The 21,678-nt window shown below is 40.9% G+C and overlaps 2 protein-coding genes across 3 annotated transcripts in view; both read left to right on the forward strand.

Annotated features, from left to right (window-relative positions):
- NCAPG2 (non-SMC condensin II complex subunit G2) overlaps positions 1 to 3,466 on the forward strand; it is a 48,535-nt gene extending 45,069 nt beyond the window's left edge. For both annotated transcript variants that reach the window (XM_055804927.1, XM_055804926.1), the window contains exon 28: positions 3,238 to 3,466. In XM_055804927.1, coding sequence (XP_055660902.1) covers positions 3,238 to 3,289 — 52 coding nt within the window. In that variant the 3' untranslated portion in view covers positions 3,290 to 3,466. The remainder of the gene's footprint in view (positions 1 to 3,237) is intronic.
- A 16,632-nt stretch (positions 3,467 to 20,098) lies between these two features.
- The window catches only part of PTPRN2 (protein tyrosine phosphatase receptor type N2), a 663,741-nt gene continuing 662,161 nt past the window's right edge, over positions 20,099 to 21,678 (forward strand). The window contains exon 1 of the mRNA XM_055804928.1: positions 20,099 to 20,362. Within this exon, the coding sequence (XP_055660903.1) occupies positions 20,245 to 20,362 (118 nt within the window). The 5' untranslated portion in view covers positions 20,099 to 20,244. The remainder of the gene's footprint in view (positions 20,363 to 21,678) is intronic.

A 21,678-nucleotide genomic window follows, 5' to 3' on the forward strand; every position in this document is an offset into this window, starting at 1 on the left:
AAGACTGAGTGGTTTCCACAGAGGACACTGTGGTCATGTAACATAAAATTGAAAAAGAACCAAAAAAAAATCTTATTTTTAAAAATCACTACATAATTGGACTTCTAAAACTAAACTAGGACTCTGCTTCCTAGATAGACTTTTAATTAGTTGCTTGGCTGTGAACAAATTTCTTTTACTTGGGACCTAGCTTAAAAACAAAAACAAACAAAGATTTATTTTTTTTTTAATTTGCCATGAAATCATTTAATGTTGGGTTGCTAGGTGTTCTACTAAAACATTTTAAAAAATAATAATAATAATCTGGAAAAGAAGGGTGAGCAGTAGAGTCTCTTGGTTTGTATTTCTTTTAATCAAGACAGTAGAAAGGCTGGGAAATTAAAGCAAATCTTAACATGATTAAATAAATGGGCACATTAAATTGAATAATTGTTGCCACCTGAGTGCACTACTGACTATAAATTTCAGTAAAGAACACAGGTAATTGCTCTATGAATCCATATGATCATCTCTGCCCAGTGAACAGGGACAAAGCAGCCTAGAAGTTGGGGCAGTGCATAAGAACCTATACAGTGTTTTAATTTCATGATACATGAATGGCCACCTTTTGTGTAATACAAAACCAAGAGGTAGTTGCAGATAAAGTTAAAAGATCATGAATATGAGCATGGTGATAGAAAGTTGGTTTTTTCAAACAATAATCAGAATTGTAATATGATAACAAAATTCAGAAGCTCTCTCACAGCTTTGCAGAATTTGGGAGTATTTGTATTTGTACAGGTATGTTGGGGATTTTTTTCTTCCTAGAAGGGTAAAAGAATTCATGCTGAAAAAAAGGTTAGGAGGAAGTTCTTCAGTGATTAAGTTTTGCTTGACTAATTTAAAGTGTGTTTGCATTTTCTCAGATAGACATAGTGTTGGACCAGGCTGAGCCTCTAGTGTCTTCTGACAGGCTGTTTGCTCTGGTACAAGTGTGCGAATATATAACCAATATGTGACTATATACAGTATAAAATGTACCCTGCTGTTTGTGGACTATTTTATCATCCTATTCTACTTGCCAAACACTGAAATTTTAGTTATGCTATGCTGCAAGCTAGATCTTTGATCATTACTTTGAGCACAACCTTATAATACAGTGCTGCACTGATGCTTGCTAAAATAGATTACTGTTTTTTTAACTCATACTTAATAGTATTATTACTTTTTGCTTCTGAATGCATTATCTTATAACAACTCCGTGATGGATTAATTTATTTAACACCCAGGTATACCAGGAAATAGTGGCATTCTTTAATTTCCCAAGAGGCTTGGCATTCTGTGCCAGCATCTTAAATTTAGACTTAGAAGTAAACTATTACATATTAGCAAAGAAAGAAAAAAATATAAATGCTGTCTGGTGTAGTAATTAAAGTGCTGCCCTTAAACAAGGAATTATTGCACTAATTCAGAAGCAAAGCTTTTCATCGTAATTTAGTCTTCCCTCTTCAGCTGAGTTAGCACTTTAAGATGGCCCTGTGGGTCTATTATTTTTAAAATGCTGTTCAGTGCACTTAAAAATTCTGGACAACATGTTGTATGTAGAGAGAATTTCCTCAAGTGTAATGGCACACACATTAGTTTATAAAATGCAAATATTTATGTCTAGACAAAAAATGCGAATAAAGCTGTCAATGTAGTGATTTGGAGGCTAGAGAAAAATGTTGCATGCTCTATAAAACCAAATGTGCTATAGAATAATACCTTTTACTTAATATTTTGTATTCGATTAGTATTCTGATTCATGAGTATTAGAATTCAGATTTAGCTGATAGCTGTGCGGGAAGATATTTCATTAGTATAATCATCTAGCTTCCCAAACTCTTTATTACACTCTCATTGCCTCTGTAAATAATGATTCTTGAATTGTTTTGTGATCTAACTTTGTGTATGACTTGTCTGCCACCTGTCTAGAAATTCACTAGAAAGGTACCTGGTAAAACTGACTTAAATTTGCCTGTTTGGGGAGGCATGCAGTTGTTCTGAATGACGGTTTGTTGTGTGTGGCAGGTACCTGGTCCAGCATTGCAGATCTATTGGTTTATTAGCCATAAATTGTAACAAAATAAAATTTATAAAAAGTAGCATTGTGTCTAAAACCACAGTGCTTACCTAATTAGACTAATTTTATAGTATATTATAATACTAGCTTATTTTGGGTTCCATCATGGCTTAAAGGATGTAGCTCTATAAAGAGGAGCATGTGACGCAGCCATGGCAGTCTGAATTCAGGGAGCCCTAATGTTCAATGCACTGCTGTGAAAATGCAGCGTTGCCTCTTGTATTTCAGGTCTGGGTGACTCATGATGAATGCCCAAACTTAGCGTCATTAATGGCTGTCTAACCCTGCCTCCTTGGGGCCATCAGTCTAGGACTATAATAATAAAAATATGGAGGAAAAAAATGCTTGAGAAATACAGGTGACAGAATCTGTTACTGAAGTTACATGAAGGATAAAGTTTATAGCGGTTAACAGTGAAATAATGTTTTGACAGAAGACCAAAGTGTCCATTTTTGTCTTCTGAGGATATTTTAGAGCAGTGTTAGAAGTTGTTGCATGAGAATGCAACTAGGAAGGCTGGGTGAGTGACTATGTCAGGGAGTGCAAGAGAATGAAAAGGGCCTGCCAAATGGAAATTTCAGGGCTGACCCTGGAGATTGTTTAGGGAGTAATGTGAGACAAAAGAGAGTCACAAAGGGACTGAGATGGGCATACCTGCAGCTGAAGAAGGCAGCTGCTTAATAAGGATAAGTTAGAAAGCTCGGGCTTGTTAAAAAATTGCCACAGGTAAGGAGACAAATTATGAAGACTGAAGAAAGTGAAAGAATGAAAACTGACCTTTGTATGAATTCTTGGTAAAGGATTTGACTATTTTTTTGAAAAAAAGAGTAAAAATGCTGTGAAGAAAAGTGGCTTCTTTAAACAGGTGATGAAATATTAGAAAATGTGCTTGAATTGACATAGTAATTTAAACTGGCTTGCTGTAGATTATGCTCTAGCTAGAGATGATTAGCAGAAAAATGGAAAAGTTGAAAGAAAAAAATGGCTATTTCAAAACTAATTTGTAAAGGCATATTTAAACTAATATGGAATAACGGATCAAAGAAATCATGTGGTAGCTGTACTCTGAGAATCAAATAGTAAATGATTGATTTAGCATATCTAATCCTGTTTTGCGTTGTTTTATGCCATTTCAGAATCCTGTATGAATCATCTTTGAAAATTTTGGATGAATTTTTGAAACCTTGACCACGTGGAAGCTTTTGTCATGAAAATTACAGGAAGACATACCGGTTTTAAAAGAAAGATTATATTTTAAACTTATAGCTAAAGTTTATTTTCTTTTATTTGTATATATTTAAAGCAGATAAAATGTATAAAAGTGTGTATAGAAATAATGTAATAGTAAAGATTTTTTCAAACGGATGTGAAGGGGTTATTCTGTATAAAAACACCTTAGGGGCAGGGGGTATGTAAAATCAGTATCTTCGTTTCTATAAAATAATAGTTGTATCTGATACACTTTGAAGTGGCATGTGATCTCAGTCCCTAGAAAGACTGCATAACCTTTAGGAATACGCTTTGGAAATTTATTTCATTTTGAGACACGTGAAGAACAACATGGAGATTGAGAATAGCTATCACAACTTTACCCAGGGCAAACTACCTAACCAACCTGATTTCCCTCCCTTTTGTGGAAGAAGAGAGAGCAGAGAATGTCATCTTTCTTGTCCTTGGCAAAGAGACAGGCTTATACAGTGTCCTTATAGCCCAACTGGAGAGAGGTGGGCTTAGAAGGTGGGTGGGAAACTGACTGGGCCATCAGGCTTGAAGAATAATGATGCTACACAGTCGCATTGAAAGCCAGTTACTAGCGGCATTCCTCAGGGTAGATACTGTTGCCAATGCTATTTAATATTTTTATTAAAAGTTTGAGTGGTGGGATGAAATAAGTGGTGGGATGATGCCACCCTGGGAGCAGTGGTTGATTGATACACCAAGGGATAGGGGTGTCCCATTCAGTGGCGTCCTGAGAAGCGGCCATAAGGCTCAACTCACAAACCCCACCCCTTCATGGGGCAGGGAAAAAGTGTAAGGGTAAAAGTAAATTTGCCGGTTGAGATAAAAAGTTTAATAATGAAAAAAAAAAATATTTAAAAATTATAAGGAAAAAGAGGAAAAAATTTCAGAGAGGAAAATAAAACTCCAGAAAAAACAGCTGATGCAAATGCAAACAATTGCTCACCACTGCCCAGCCCGTCCCCAGGCAGCAGCCCTCCACCACCGCCCCCCTTCCCCCTAGGTTATATACTAAGTGTGACATCCTATGGTATATAATGGTATGGAATGTCCCTTGGGTCAGTCGGGGTCAGCTGTCCTGGCTGTGCCCCCCCCGTAGCCTCCTCGCTGGTGGGGAGGGGTGAGGAGCAGAGGGGGCCGTGACGCTGTGTAAGCACTGCTCAGCACTAGCTAAAGCATCCCCAAATTATCAACGTTTTCCAGCACTAATCCAAAACATGGCCCCGTGCTAGCTACCATGGAGAAAATGAACTATCCCAGCCAAAACCTGTACCGTTCATAATGACATATTTTTGTCTGTTTTAGGAGATCTAACAGGAATCCCCAGAAAATTATTCAGCCACAGACTAAAGGTAGCATATGGTGACCAGCTAAGACCTGGACATGTAACAGTTGTCTACAATGAGGTGATGTGACTCTCACTATGTGCTTGTGCAAATGGCTTATTGAGGTCGGCAGTGTTACTGAGTGGCACTGAAATGGAAACTAACAAATGAGTGAAATTAGCTCAGACTCTTTGTTCTCGATGAAGATTTCTGCACAGTGCTGTACCCCTATCTATCTAAACAGGCATCTACTGTGCTGGTTTTCATTCTGTGGTAAGAGATTGTGAGATTTTTTCCCATTATCTGCTCTGTTAAGCGCAATGCACTACCTTCATCCTGCTTTACAGCAAACATACTTGACCTTAGTGTATAAATCTTCCCCACTGGATAAAAGCTTATTTAGCTTGAATGTTTATATTTAAAAGCAATCAAATTCTTTAAATACAACTGTCAGGCTTTGCAACAGGGAAGTCAGTATGTGTATGGATTTGTGAATTCCAGATTTACCTTACCCACAACAGCAGCCTGACCAAAAAGACTAATGCTGCCACAGCAGGTTTCTGTAAGTCTGCCAACTGTTTATCGACATCTTTATAAAAATTGTGTTGTTTGGCCTTCATTCTTCTACATCTGTTAACAGGCAGGTGTTCCAGTAATGACCTTTTAAATCTTCTGGTTATACAAATTACTTAATGAATATGTAAATGACAGTTTCTTTTTCCTGCTTCTCAGTCTTTCAGTATTTGCTGATGTTATTAATTAGAAAAGAATCCAAATTTACTGCCACGTTTTCCCTCTGTGTATAATATTGCTTTTTCAGTTTTCACTTTTCATGGAATACTTGTTGCAGATGTAATATCCCTGAGCCTGAAAGAAATTAAGGTAATACCAACATCAGAAATCTGCAGATTTCTTCAGAAGAACTCAGAGGTGGTGTTGCTAGGAAGGGTAAGAAAATTTAAAGATAAACCTTTGTCCTCCTGGTGTCTGGTACTCAAGTGGTTCTCAAGCATGTTGAAATCATTTTGAGTTAGTTTTGCAGCTGGTATATAGATTTCAGCTCAATTTCTAGTCCAGCTTTACTGAACTGCTTTGACAGATGAAAAAATGTTGGCTTTCTGCAACACAGATAATTATGTTCTTAGGGTTCCTTGAGCCAAGGTCTGTCAGTGCTTTCTTTTTGGGTCTTTGTAACAAATTTCACAAAAATATCATGAGTCCCAGGTTTTATTTGCTGTTTTCATTGCAAACTAAGGTTGCCAAAATGCTAAATCCTAACATTTTCATTCTGTTTTGAAGATAAAGAAATAGAAATTTAGTAGGGCCTGTAGTGATAGAACAAAGGGGAATGGTTTTAAACTGAAAGAAGGTAGATTTAGATTAGATATTAGGAGTAAGTTCTTAACTGTGAGGTTGGTGAGACACTGGCCCAGGCTGCCCAGGGAAGCTGTGGGTGCCCCATCCCTGGCAGTGCTCAAGGCCAGGCTGGACGGGGCTTGGGGCAACCTGGGCTGGTGGCAGGTGTCCCTGCCTGTGGCAGGGGGGTGGGAACTAGGTGATCTTTACTGTCCCTTCCAACCCAAACCATTCCATGATTCTATGAAATAGTATGTTTCGTAAGCTGAGTTATCTTTTGGAAACCTGTAAAACAGACTTGTTTCATTTTAATAATTGAAAGTGCTGTTAAAGTTCTATTTGGGGAGAGGGGTTAGTCTTCGGGTTTTGTTACAGAATATTCAGTGGAATAATAACTCAGCCAACTGCAGTATCCTAACTGTATATCTGAGAACTTCCCAAAATTTTAAAACAGACCCTTTGAGATCTGTTTCGCTTTTTCAAGAAGTTGAACTTGGCTTTGATTAATAAATTTGCTTGAAATATGAGCAAGGTAACACCATTATAAGATATGCTTTTGAGCAACTTGCACTGGCAGTCACTTAATGTACAACTGCTTCGTAAATAAATTTCTGAGTCACAGTTGTACCTGTAAGCGGCATGTCTATAGCTCTCCCCTTCATGCATATATATTCAGTATAATTATTACTGAAGAAAGCCATAGCTTTGAATTATTTGCAGTAATCTTCTGTTTTAATTTTATTTGTAGGGTCTTGGTCCCTTTTTGATGACAATATTAATTTGCTTTGTTGTCTGGCTGGGAAACAAAGTCCAGCAGTCTTCCATCTATCACAGCTTCAAATTATAAGCTAAAGAAAACCCAGAAGCTCTCAAGTTTCTTCCGTAGCAAATAAATGTCTTCAGGTATGGATTCAAGCACACAAACTTTCAGACCTGCCAAGGAAAAAGCAGCACACTTTGCACCTGCTGTTTACTCCCATGATAGCTGCAACTCACCTTGCATTTAAACTCATGCGTACTGCTGCTGTCAAGTGCTTTGGGGTCTTCTGACTCACAAAAGGAAATCGGCGAGACCAATTTTCATAAAATCTTTCACCCCACTTGATAAATGCTTATTGAAGAATACTTATGATAATGACTGCAATGCGAAATCACGAGACACACCATCTGCCCTGTAGTATTATTTGCTGATTTGCTTTGATGTCTTGTGAACCAAGCCCGTTGTACAGTGTCCTGCTGTGTCTGCATCAGGAGTACCTAGAGTGGGAGCTGCCCATTTCGGACAGAAGCACGTGGCTTAGCACTTACATCTTGACAATTAGCTGACCAAGGGCAGATTTCAGGAACAGCTGCAAAACTTTCTGCAGCCAGCCAGCAGTTCTTCAGTTTCATTAAGCCATTGCAGATGGGCAGAAATCTTGCCTAATCTACTTCAGATAAGACTCTAGTCCTGGGCTCTGTGTAGCCGTACTGCTGCTTGTCTGAGCATGACCCTGGCTTCAAAATGCTATGTAATTTTAGCTTTAATTTACTCGGCAATCGTTGGCATTTTTTTCACTGGGTTAGGTTGCTCAGCATAGATGTGTCCTTAGTCTTCTCTAATAACAGTGGGTCATTTATCTCTGTCCAGTTCCACATCATGGTTCTATAAAAGCTGCAGAAATTATATATGTTAGTACTGAGGAAACTTTAGAAATGGAAATTCACTTTGTTATATCTGTTAGCATTTTTTTAAAACAGTATCATGGTAGGAGATCTGTTACTATTATCTCCTTATTGCTTATGACTCTAGGAAGTAGAGACTCTTACCAACTTTTTTCTCCTGTGTGGTTTTTTTTTTAACCAGAGGACCATCTTGTTTTCAGCAAAATAACTTTCTCCTCAAAAACATGACTTCACACTTCTTTCACGTTTCTTCACATTACTAAATTCTTCCTATGTAAAATTCTACACCTTTGCTTGATACTGCTGTCAACTTTGTCCCAGTTTCAAATATACTTTCAAATTTATTAGTTCATGCTTATTTTTGTACTGTCATTAATGAAAATATTAAATAAGGTGCCATTCCAGAACATCACTAGTAATTCCTTTTCAGCCTAATCTGTTTCCCTCTTCTGTTCAATTAGCTCCTTATCTGTCTAACTATTCCAATAATAATCTTTGCCTTGGGTTAATAATTTTTTTGTATGCTGCAGTAATGGATGCTTTGCTGTAAAACCTTACATTTTAAGTAGGTACCATTTAGCAGTTCTTGCTGGAAAGGTACGTGGATCCTGTACAGCCATTTGCCTGCATCAAAAAATAGAGGCTAGAGCCAGCCCAGCCTCCTCTTGGGTTCTTTGCAATGTGTAATGACACATGCTTCCTGCCTTTTAAGGATAATTATTAAACTGTTTGTGCTAAACTTTCATGGTAATAAAGAATATCCATTTGACATTTTTTTTTCTTTTGTTTCTTAATGTAACAATCCTGACTTAACAACTGCCTCCAATTGTACCTGAGTACCAGCTTAATAGCAAGAAATGTAGGCTTCATGCACTGACCTTTCTGAGATCTTGCCGTGATTATTAAAAAAAGGCAAATATTTGAAACTTTATTTTCTCAGAATATCATCTAATGGAAAAATACAGCATCTATAAGAGGCTACAAACCCAAACAGACCAATCCAAGAGAATCCTTAAAAAACCTCAACCCAAACCAAACAAAAAAGAGTGAATCTAGTTCCTGCTCTAGGCTATTGAGTGACGGTGTGACTGAACATCTCCCACTGCTCCACTGAAGGAAAAGCTCCTTTCACTGAGGGAGCTCATTTTACTGATCAGAATGGCAAAAGCTGTGTCCTTTCTTACACTGTTCTCTAAGACTGGACACTACTTAATACAAAGAAAAAGATTTTACTCTCAGTGTTTTTTCAGTTCCGCACAAAGAATTTTAAGGCTTGTCCTTTAAGTGTTCTTTTACTAAAAGTGACCGTCCTTCATGACAAAAATAGTTACCTTTCTCTCATCCTCTGTGCCCAGATTCCTTCTCATGGACCGCTGCTCTTGATCTGCAGGATGGCTGTTTTCATCTGGCTGTCCACCCACTATGTGTAAAATACCTGTTTTACAGTGAAAGCTGTTTCTATCAAGTGCCTCAGCCAGACACCAGGCTTAGCAGGTGAATTTGCCCATACAGGAGCTGCTAGGGGAATGTGCAGTTTGATTCCACAATAGCCTATATAGTCAAGCTCAAGGACAGTAGCAAAAATGTGAGACTTATACTGCATGGAGACTTACATTACATCTATGACACAAGAATCTGATTTTTAAATTAAAAAAATTAAAGGTGGGGTTACTAACTTGCAGTATTTGTCAGATTATTTTACATTTTGAGGTGTCTGCTATTGTCAGAATTCTAAAAATTAGGACTGAAAAAGAAGAAATGTAAAACTAGTCCATCTGCAATTAAATTAAGAATTGTTTGATGCAAGAAAATGAGAGAACTTATCAAGGGATCTGATTACAGCTTCCTGATTCCCTGATTTGATCTACATTGGAATCGACAGCAATATTTGGCTCCTGGGCCATCCATCACAGGTCAGCCAGCCTCTGGGGAATTCTTATCTTCCCAATTAAGATCATAGAGCCTTAAACTGCCTGAGCAGCATATATAGATCAGGGAATCTAGCTTGCAGTTTTTAATTTATCCGTGTATCATGATCCATTGATTGAATGCTTAAAAGCAGACTTGTTTCAATGTGATCTAATATTAGAAAGCACTCTGTGCTATCTGGTGAAAGACTCTCCTGTGCAGTTAGCACATCTGAACAGGTGTGATGCTTTTGGCTCTGGAATTACATTGACTTTGTGGAAAAAATTATATATGGAAACAGTTTTATTTTTGTGAAATTATAGGGAGGGGGAAGAGGAGAATTCTTTTTTCATTAATCTGTTGTGAAGACCATCTTTGTCCCTTTAGCTCTCAACCTTCCTGTTGCAGTTCCAGTTTAGGACAGCTCTTTTACCTCTAATTTCATTCAACTGCTAATGAAAGAAAATGCCAGTTACAAGTTTATTTTTGCCTTAGTATTCTTTCTGTGTTTAATGTAATTTTTGCCAGTAGAATTTTGTACCTTTGCCACTTTTTCACTGTGATATTCCTTTTTTCATTGGTAATGTAGGAGAATTAATGATAGAAGACTAAATATCCATCATAAACCTCATAGTAGGAACCCTGTTCATCTATCTTATGAATCACCTGGAGAAATTCCCCTTCAGAAGGTGGAACTTCCACACCTGTCCGTGGATTTCTTTTGATCACAGTGGGGCTTAGGCCAGGTCCAGGCGCTAGATAGTTCCCCAGTGAAGCACACAGGAGGGCTGTGTGGGAACTCACTCACCCTGACAATCCCAGTCTGACTTGCCTCCCCAGCCCTTGCTAAGCCACTTCTTTGTGACGGCTATTGCGCAGCCACCCACATCCCTTCAGTCAGCGGGTGGGACCCCAGCACGGTATCTTTGCTTTCACCTGTTCCCTTTGCTTTATTTTTTACGGGCGAGGGGCTGCCAACCTCTTCTTGATGTTCTCATGCTAAAGAGGTTAGCTGTAGATTAGGATGGCATAAGGAGATACAATTTTTTAAATAGTAAGATTTTGGCAATAGTGGCCTGCTTTTTCAAAGTTGGTAGTCACTTCTTGGCTTTACCAAGAGCAGCGCATTCACGTTTATTAAAGCTATTGCATAAAAAAAATAAATATCTGTATGACTCAACCCACTTAGTCATATACAGTAGAAGCTCTATTATACAAAGCAGAAAAGCTCATGGAACACGTTCAGCCTAGGAGGAATATTCCCTTGAGAAGTCAAGTAACTGTTTTTGTTCGGTCTTTGATGCTCTGTTGGAACACTGTGAACTACAACAGGGAGCAAAGGCAAGGTTTTTTAAAGTAGTGATTCAGAACAGAAAAAGAGCATCCTGTCTCTTCTATTACTCAATTTCTAATACTTTCACCAGAACCTAGGACTATTCTTAGCATAATCTTGTACTTACAAAGACACATAATGTAATTTCAATGTAGTCCAAGCAATGTTCCTTTCCCCAGCTGTCATTACCATGAACTTTCCCTACTTTTTTTTTTGTTGTTGTTTTTTGTTTTACGGTCACAGCATACCCTCAGTAACCTTCCTTTAAAAGAAACACATCATAGGCAGTGGTCCAAGCAGCCTTGTATGCTGAGATATCAGAATGCCTTGAGGAAGATTTTATAATTTTTCACACTAGAAATTATGTACTTAATTTTTTTTTTTCCTATTCAAATTAACCCATGTCAATAAGCATTAAGCTGTAAAACTGAAGTGAAAATGATCTGAGCTCAGTGGCTGTTGGTCCATTCTGCATTGCTATCAAACATATTGTTCAATTCTAGTTTTCATCCCAGTATATTTCTCAATGATACTCCAAGTTATAGTCATAAACCAGCTATAGCAAATATTCTAGCCTTGAGGTCACCACCAGGTTTGCTTCTGTCTATTGCAGTAAGCAGAACAGCAGTGTTTCCTGGGCAGAACATACAAAGAGGATGAGCTTAACCCAAAAGCATATTATGTCTTCAGTAGCCAAAGGAAAAGAGATGCTGGAGAAAAAATGGAGAGGAGCACAAGCAGCTTCTTGACTGTTTGCTGTCCTGCACTTCCTCTCACCACCACAGCAGCTGGAAAATGCAAGAGTCTGCACTTTGGGGCTTTGTGAAACCAGACCCTCCCTCATACGTAGCACATGAAAGCATGGTGTAAGAACACCGCTAGAGCTGAAAATTAAGGCACTCAAAAGTCAGGGGGTATCAAAATGAAGATGTGTTAAAGAAGCAGTTTTAAACCTCCCCTTTGATTATGTGTCGAGTGACACGATATCTTTAATTACATTAAGAAAAGTTACTTATTCCACACAAACTGTTCCCTACTCAGTGCTGTCTGTATCTGCTCTCTGGATGATTCAAAACCCTTGCTGTTGATGACAGCAAATACTCAGTGCTTTTTCTCCACTTGTTCAATATACAGCTCTACACTTAATCTGCTGCATGCTATTCATACCCAGCTCTGAGGACAAACCTGTTAACTTCCACCATGGCGTTACTATGGTACTATTCTGCAGTCCCAGAATTTCACAGTGAGTCATGTATCTTTCCAACTCCCTGTAGATTTACTTATCACCATTTTACAAATGTACAGTGAGACCAAGTTAAAAAAATTCTCTGAATTTTGGGAACTTGGTGTGAGATGTCACATTGTATAACACTTGTCACCTCAAAGCACCCATCTCCAGCTGCAGTTGTGGGTGCTTAGTACTTGAATTAGACTTCAGGTTCCCAGGTCAGACACAGAAAGTGAGGGACATGTAACCAGAGCTCCCCAGCAGCTTTAATCAACTACAGGCCTATTATTTCAGAATGACAAAATGTGGTAATCTCATTCATCCTTTAATTTAGCACAAGAGGAATGGATATCTCAGGGGATTAGTTATTAGTTGCAAAATCCATTCAGCAAGTATCAAATCTTACAGATTAGCAAAGATGGATAAAAATAGAATTTTGTACCTGTTTCTGAGCTCCCTCCTATTGAAAAAAAGCACCTAATTAATTTAAAAATTTGGTTCCCTATTGGCATTTCAAAACAATTTTTATCAATGGCAACCAAATATAATTATTCATTGCACACCTAGGTGTTTCAACCTGGTTTTTGAAGACCAAGAACCCATTTGCTGAAATCATTTAGTAATGTCTAATTGTTTAATCTGGATATACCATCTTGCTATGCTCAGAAGGTAAGTTTTTCAGCTGTGCTGATATCTCTAAACACTCATGAAAATCAGTAGAAATTCAGGTGGTTTTGATTTTGAAATCTGTCTCCAGTGACTTCAACATAGGCAAGTCACGGTTTAGTCTCTGTTGATCTAAGATGCTGGCAGGCATTAGCAAGAAATCGAGACTTTCTCAGTTAAAAGGGGCCAACTCCAGTGCAGGTCAGTGACCTGTGCTTGTTCTCGTAGAGGCCATCCGTCTCCCAGTGAAGCCCAAATTCCTCTTCACAGCCTGACGCTAGATATAAAGATGTCAGAAGTGGCCTCAGAATTGGGATTCATCAGTTATTGTATCCCCATCTTGAGACACCGAAGATCTGTTCTGCACAGGTTCTGAACATCCATACATTGTTGCTTGCAAGTTGCTTCACGCCACCTTTCTCTTCAACCAATTTTAAATCAAACATCAGCACCCTGTTTAATGTAGGTATCACCGTAAGTGGTATTTGAACAAGTTGGTTAGAATTTTAAATGAATCTCAAACTGATTTGGGTTCAAACCAGACCTGCATATGCCTACATTTACAGAAGTTGATCTCTCCAACATCCCTAGCAAACCAGCAGAAGGGATATGGAAATTTCCCCCACAAGCCCCAGCTACCATGCACACTGAAGTGGCTGGTCTGGCACCAAGGGTTTCTACAGCCTTGGAATTCAACTCAAAACATGCTGCCCTAAGCACTTGTATACGCGGATGTTTAGGTCTTCAGTTAAGGTAAGTCACATGTATAGTTTTCAGTTAATCTAAGTCACATCTGCTATTCTCACAGGTAGTTTTCTCTGGCTGCATTTCATCTCTTAGGCCCTGAACACTCCATTTTAGGCTCCTTTCCAACTGCTTTTTTCCAGCAACACGTAAAAACCATTATCATTCAGTTACAGCATAAGGGAATAAAAGACCAGCTCACAGCTTACGAGACATAACTAAAATCAACCTACTTTTATTTCCCTTTTTTAAACTCTATCAGTCATGCAGTTGCACAGTTCTCAAGGATTTTTTCTTCTGGCTCCGTGTTGAACTCCTGTTCCTCAGTGATGCAGAAATATCCAGAGTAAAACTTTCAGCATGATCCAGAGTAAAGACATTTTCTAATAGACTTTGGAAACAAGAAGAAAAGCTGTAAAATTGCTGAAATCAACTGTACATTAAAACATTATTCCTAGATACAACACAAACATAAAATTAATCCTACCACAGTCTCCATCAAGTAATGTGACATCTTCTAGACCCTGCAAATGGTTATTTTCATGCTAAACTGAATTCAGCGTGAATTAGTTTTAAAATATCAAAGGCTCTGCTAGTTTTGTAGATATGAAGTAACTAATACTGAAAATCAGTAATTTCTTTATTGAATGCTAGAATGCTTTCAAGTACTTCTAGTTATACTATGAAATGTGCAATAATTGAGAAAGACCACAACCACTGCTGATATGACCTGGAGCTACACTTTTTTACACCAGTTAAATACTTCTCCCATTAGGAACTTTCTATTCCTTTAATAAGTCTAGTCCCTGAATGTAGGCTACAACCACCAAACCAAAATTTAAGTGAGTATTTGTACTGCTATGGAGAGAGTTATATGACTTAGCTCTCCGTAATCCCGGCTTTTCTATAGCTTCACATCCTCTAAACACTCTTGGTGTCGCAGGCACTGGATGGCTTTCTAGACATATTGCTTATCACTATCGCAGGATAAAGTCCTTCATTCTTAACTGCTTTAAAATATTAACTACTTTAATTCTGTATTTAAAAAAATGCGTGCATGGAATAAGTCACGTGTTTTCTCTTAATGAAAGGGTCGAATATACAGAGCTACCTAACTATGCATGTACTTTTTTCAAAATACATAAGTAAAAGAAACTAGTTGTAAGTGCAGTGTAAAATTTCTGTTAACTGTTTTGATCATTTTTCATCCCAGACCTATTGCAGCCTCTGCAATACAGCTGAAATAACCCTGGCCCTGTAATTTAAAAAGAAATGTTGTCACTTTAAACTTTCCATCAACAATAGTGAATAAATAGAATCAAAATATTCCAAAATATGCATGTGTGAACAGTTCTGCAGTCACTGAAGAGTGTCTTTGCCAGATCATCCTGAAGAGGGTCCAGTGCTCATCAGCCTCCTGAAACAGAGTTTATGACTGCTCACAGCAGCAATATACAAAGTGGTAACTGGTACTGTTCCTCTTGTGACCATGGGACTCCAAGATATGGCTCTAGAGATGGTTTTTCTGGCCTTATTTTTCACAGAAAGAAGTCCTCAGGTCACAAGCAGGGTGCAGGAGGATTACTGCTGCTCAGCCAGCTCTTTCTGCCCTCAGAAAAGCGTGGTGGAGGTTACATGTGCAGTGCTGAGCCTCCAAGAGACTCATTTTCTGTCTGTATATACAACTACAGGCTTTGAATATTTTACTGATGATGTCCTCTAGAGCCAGAAAATGTAAATAATAAAACAGTCTAATTTCTGTCTTGTCTGGGCACAGATATAGCACAAAACTCTCTATCTCTTTCTCTCCTCTTTCGCCCCTACCCCCCCCCCAACCCCATACATCTTAAAGCTCTGCCAAGATATCTGGGTTACTGAATCTTAGATAAACTGCCTGATAGATATTGTTCCCTGTGGATTTTGGACCCATTAACAGGACAAATGAACTGCAATTAACATGCTCAGAAGCCATGATTTGGAGAAGGGGGGGGATGAGATGAAGAAAGAAAATGAAGAAGGTAATTTTAATGCTCTTTTTGTTTGTTTTTCTTCATGGTGTATTTGCCTATGCAGGTAGACTGCATTTAGCATAGCTGGAACTGACCTTTTGTTCAGGCTCTTCTTTATACTTGGCTAAAACGACAAATAGGTCTGTGATCCTTAGATGAAACATGCAGTTCTATCCTGTACAAATAAAGTATACATACATAATTTCTACAGTCATGCAGGTGTACCTATGCTTGTATATATAATTCCCATTTGTAATTAAAAAACAGATCTGCAAAGGCTTATACACATGACCTCAGTAGCAAAGTACACAGTAAAACTCAGATGCTACCTTTGTGTTTTATAGACCTTAATATTTAGCTTTTAACTATCATGTCGTATTTTAATCTTGTTATAAACATTTTAATCATATCACTTATTTACTTATAAGTATATAACTATTAAGAGTATTTTCTCTTGGTGTATTTCCATGCCTAAATTATTCTCTGGCAATGTTCTACTTTAACTGAATCCTGTGTTTATCTTCTTTTTCATCCCCACCCAATTTTTGGTTCATGTAATTTAGGCACCTTTTCTTCTGGCATCTCTGAAAATTCTATCATTAACTCAATTCCCAGCTTATTAATTCATTACTCTTATTATTTTATTCTAAGCAGTATTAAATCAACAAAATAAGTCCTATACTCATCTTCTTGCTTCTTCCATGGTGAAGAACTTCTGCCTACCAATGTCTTTTCTAGCAGGGCTGTTTGCTTTTACTATAATCTTGAATGACCCAGTGAAACAGAGAGAGAGAGAGAGAGAGAGAGGCTGACTTTATTGTCCAATGGCCAGATCTTGTCTTTGAATCAATCAGAGAAAAATTTGAACATTTAAAATCTCAGGCCATGCATGTGTCATGGCTACTGGGCAATCAGCCTTTCTGGAATAATATCTGGCTCTTTCTGGATCTTTTTCTGGTCCTTGCTAATGGATTTTGGATAAAACATGTATGTTTCTCATGAAAAACCTTAGAGAACACAGCATTTTCAAACAGAAAAGCATTTCCTTGAAAAACTCCTTTCAGCTGTCGTTACCATGGATAAGGATGCAAATCTTTCATAGATAAAAAATCATAGATTATCCAGCTCTTCTTTCACTTTGCCTAGCATGTTTTTCACACCTATAAGGCTATCATAAAAAGACTCAACTTCAGCAATTAAGGACAATTAATTACTTTTTACAAGGGCATGTAGTGACAGGACAAGGAATAATGGTTTAAACTAGAAGAGGGTAGATTTAGATTAGATATTAAGATAGAAAATAAGATATTAAGAAGAAATTTACTGTGAGTAAGGCACTGGCACAGCTTGCCCAGAGAAGCTGTGGCCATGACAGGGGGTTGGAGTAGTTGGTCTTTAAGGTCCCTTCCAACCCAAACCATTCTATGATCCTACGATTCTATGACATACTAAACTTGGGTATGTTATTCACTGTGCTGAAATGTTCGGATCTGCATTTTCCAGTGTCATTCTTTCATATAGCCTCACATTCACCACCAGACACATTGACAATGGAGACCTGATACTCTACCCTCTCAGCCACCATTCCGTATTGTTACTAGTTTAGATTCCCTTACCAAAAAGATTTAAATATGCCCTTACAGAAACAACTGATACCCTCTTCTATTCCTTTTTCGAAACTATCAAATCCTACAGTTTTGTTTGAGCCTCACAACATCCCTGACTTCAAAAATGGAGTCATTTTTTCTGATCTTTCTAGTAATTTTCACAAATTACTTATACCCTTTAGGATTTTTTCTCCCGCAGTTCAGAAACCTATTGAAAACTTTATAATAAAACCCACAATCAAAACAACCTCACAAGGCTGGTAGACCTAAAGATGGATGCTTAATTTATTGCAAAATTATTAAAAACCTTGGCACTGAGAAATGTCTTGAGAAAATGACTGTGAACCAGCAAGTAACCTGCATGTGTCAGAACATGTTATTTACACTGTGATACTGTTATTCATCTAATTTACACACAGACTCAAGTCTTGCAGTTTTTACACGTCATTAACAAAATTCATTATATGCAATACCACTGACTTCAATCTGTCTGTTCCTGGAGCTTTAAGACATATCTGTTTATTTTTGCTAGGTGCAGCCTAATATAAAACTAAAATACGACCAGGTAGGGAATGCTTTCTACTTTCCAGTCCTGAGGATTGCTGCTTGAGTTCTTTCCAAATGCCCAATTCACCTACCAATTGACTCTTTACTCTTTCCTTGACACTGTACTCCTGTCTTTACTAACCTTGTGTAGTCAAGGTTCTCTTCCTGTCTTCTGTGAATGCCTTTCTTGATTTTTCACACACATTTGAACAAATGTCATTATTTTGCTAATCCTCTGCATGGAGTGGCTATGAGAATTTTAATTTCCTTTTAAAATCTACATAGTATTTGATCATAAATTCACAGGAGCTATGCAAATCACTCGTTGCAAAGCTGCAATGACTTCCAGTAATATCAGTGCTATTTTGTGTTTTGACGAACAACTTGTTCTCTTGCTGTGCCTGCCATTTGCTCCTTTCTTACCTTCAGTTGTTTTGCAGTTCTCTGCTAATTCAGATGACCTTTTTCCTTGTTCCTACTACTAGCTCTTAAAACCAGATGGTTTGCATAACCCATGAGAATATACTAATTTGTTTCAGCACTTTCATTTCTCATCTTGTCCTTTCCATAGAATGCTTTTCCCTCCTTTTTTTCTTTTCCCGCTTTCAGTGCTTAGATTTCTTTCAGAGTTGTCAAATTGATTTACCTGAGTTAAAGGGACCTTTTGGGTTAGTGAAATCACTCCCCTGCAAGATGTAAAAAAACATGTAACAGAACTCAAGTACAAAAATGCATCCTACCCTTTTGCAAACCCTGGGCCAACGAACACTTCCCAGTACCTATATTTTTTTAAAAAATTCTGTTTTCTGAATCAAATATTGCCCTTTTTTTTTTGGTATCTGAGTCACCAACCTTAACCACAAAGGAAAGGAAGTGACTTTGCACCAGTTCTAGAAACTAGGACTCCTTTTCCCCAGTGCAGAGGCTGACACTTTTCCCACAGAGCAAAACTGAGAGAGTAAGAGGAGTCTGCAACCGTCTGTCGGGGCACCAGGGGCCATAAGTGCTTGGTGTGCCCCGCACGAGCTCCTGTGCAGCCCCTCTGCCCAGAGCCTGGGACAAAGCTCCAACCCGGGCCCCCAGGCTGGTCTGACCACCCCATGGCAGGTCCCAGCTGGTCCCAACATGGTGGCTGGACATTTTGCATCCACCCTGGTCTGGACGTGTTGCAATTGTATTCTCTGCCACCTTTGAGGTGAGCGAGGAATGGCTGTGCGCTTCCAGGGTTAGTTTGTTCTGTGAACTTTTGTTATTTAGTTTGCTGGCCCGCGGCAAAGCCTCTTCACATATTGCAATTTTTACTCCTTTTAAATACCTTGAATGTGAGCCTGTCATGATTGTACCTGGTTAAAGCCAGGGATGAAGCATGTCAGGGAGTACAGTTATAGCTATATATATTTTATATATTTTTTTTTTTCAAGTATGAAGAAGATTGGGAGAATCTGAAACTTCAGAGAGGAGTAAAGCAGATGTTGGGGTGACAGAGGGGCGGGTACCAGCCATCACTCGCTGTGGCATGGAGCTGGCTGTCCCAGTTAAAAACGCATCCCATGCTGGGAGGCACAGCAGCTGCGCTGTTTCACCTTGGTGACTGTGACTGCCGAGTTAAAGGCTGATTTACACCGAGTTGTGGGAAAATGAGACCTGTGAACACGGACGGAGTCCATGGGTTGGTGCCTGAGACTCCCGCTCTACCTGGCAGCCCAGGCCAAGGGCTCACGCTTACGGGCAGTGGATCTGGGACAGGAGGTGGAGGGCAGACATGTCACCTTGCGGACGCTTCCCAGGCCAACACCACACCTACGTGAGGTGTTCACCTGAGGGCTTGTAAGATCCTTCAGGACAGCAAGTAATTTTCTGCAGAAAAACTGGCGGGAAATAAACTGCCAGTGAGGAGGCCGCAGGGACAACCCACCGAGCTAGCACATTTTTCAGGGCAAAACGTTGACAGGCGCTGAATTGGTTTTACACACAGGTGTGTGGAACAAGCACGTTTATTAAGTCCCTTCCCATTCTCAGCCATCTTTACGGGGGATTCCAGCGAACAGGCTCTCTGGCCGGCAGGGTCCCCCCTGCCCCTCGCCCGGCGGCAAAAGGGGTCGGGCCGTGCCCGCAGGCTCGCTGCCCGCCTGAGGCGGAGCCTCGTCAGGGCCGGCGGCGGCGAGGCCGAGGGACATCCCCAGCCCTCACCTTGCGGGAGCGGGGGGCCGCCACCCCGCCATGGAGGGCCGGGCAGGCGGGGCGGGAAGCGCGGCGCGGGAAGCGCGGAGCGGGCGCGGGCTGCCCCCCTGCGGCTGCCGGGCGGGCGGGCGGGCCGGGCCGGGCCGGGGCGGGGCGGGGCCGGCTCGGGGGCGGGCAGGCGGCGCTGGTCGCTGTCCTGGGTGTTGAATCTGCTGCGGCTGCCGCTCGCCGGAGCCGGGGAGCGGCTGCGGGGAGCCAGGGGCGGGCGGGCGGTATGGAGTGAGGGCTGGCGGCGGCGGGCAGGGGAGCGGGACAGCCGCCTGCGATGGGCCAGGCATGATGGGGGCGCTCAGCTCCGTCCTCCCGTTGCTGCTGCCGCCGCTGCTGCAGGTCCTCGCCGCCTCCCCGCGCACCCAATCGCCCTCCGCCGGAGCCACCGCCGAGGCGCGGATCGGTGAGTGGGGCGATGGGCGGGGGGCTGAGGGGAGGGGGAGAGGGGCCGCGCCGTCCCCTCGCTCCCTCCGCTGCTGCCCGAGAGCCTCCTCAGAGGCAGCTCGACAGGCCCCCGGCGGCCGTGCCTGCACGGCTACCGGCGAGGGGCCCGTCCTCCGGTCCCTCACGGCCGGTTCCCGCGGAGCGGCTCCCTTCTCCGGTCCTTCGCGATCAGCTCCCGCTGAGGGGCCACCTTCTCTGGTCCCTCAAAACCCCGCTGAGGGGCTCCGTCATCCGGCTTCTTATGGGGCGGCTGCCCGGCTGAGGGTCCCTGTCCCCGGCCCCTCGCACCTCCCGGGTCCCGCCGGTCCCTCCGATCCCCGGTGAGCCCGAGGCCGGCCCAGGGCCTCAGCGGCGTCTCCCCTGGGGGTCTGTGGGGACGCCTCTGAGGAGCCGATCTCACCGGCTGTCCCCACCTGCTGAAAACTTCCACCGAGACAATCACGAGCCCCCTAAAGCCGAGGTACACCAGCGGCGAGTCACCCAAAATACATCCAGCCCCCGCGTATGCAACCCTCCTCCCAGCTGCATGGATTTAGCCCACTAAGCTGTCCTCATATTTGAAAAACACAGGAAATTCCCAGGCTATGAGCCCCTGGGCGCAGCTGGTGCCCACCCCTAACTCTTTCTGCTGGAGGTGGCAGGCAGCACTGGCTCCTGCAGGGTTAAAGCTGTTCTAGACCTTCAGAAAAATACCCAGTGCTGCCCAGCGAAGACCATTAAGCAGCCTTTCTCTTGAGACATTCTCCAACCAACACCTTCCTCTTTTAGAAGATATCATCTGCAGTAAACATCCCCACCTGCTGAAATGACCCCCGCTAACATGAAGGGATCCTGAAAACAAACTCTGTGTTTAAGATCAATGCCATTCACCTGTGCCGCTGTCCCTGGCAGTCCTTTCCTTGCACGGAGACAGTCATGACTGTGCTCACCAGAAGTACCCCCAACAGTATGTACTAATACAGTCATTCTCATTTCAGTTACAGTATCTTTCTGAAACTCACTTTAAGTCAAGAAGGTCATAACTTGGAGAATTTTGTATTTCCCGCCCCCCCCCCCCCCCCAGTGTAATACCTACCTAGACCAGTTCTGGACATCAGAGAGTAAAAGCTAAACTAGCTGTCCCCAAGAAATCCTTTTCTAAGACAAAAAATAAAATGACCTTAAGAAACAAAGGAAGCCTCCCACAGAAGTATCAGTGCAGTATTCCTCATGTACCCTCTGTTTATTAAGGAATTAATATCATCTGACCATGTTTTTAATGGAGCTTCAGTCAAG

This window comes from Falco peregrinus, chromosome 5, assembly GCF_023634155.1.
Source record: "Falco peregrinus isolate bFalPer1 chromosome 5, bFalPer1.pri, whole genome shotgun sequence".
Lineage (NCBI taxonomy): Eukaryota > Metazoa > Chordata > Aves > Falconiformes > Falconidae > Falco > Falco peregrinus.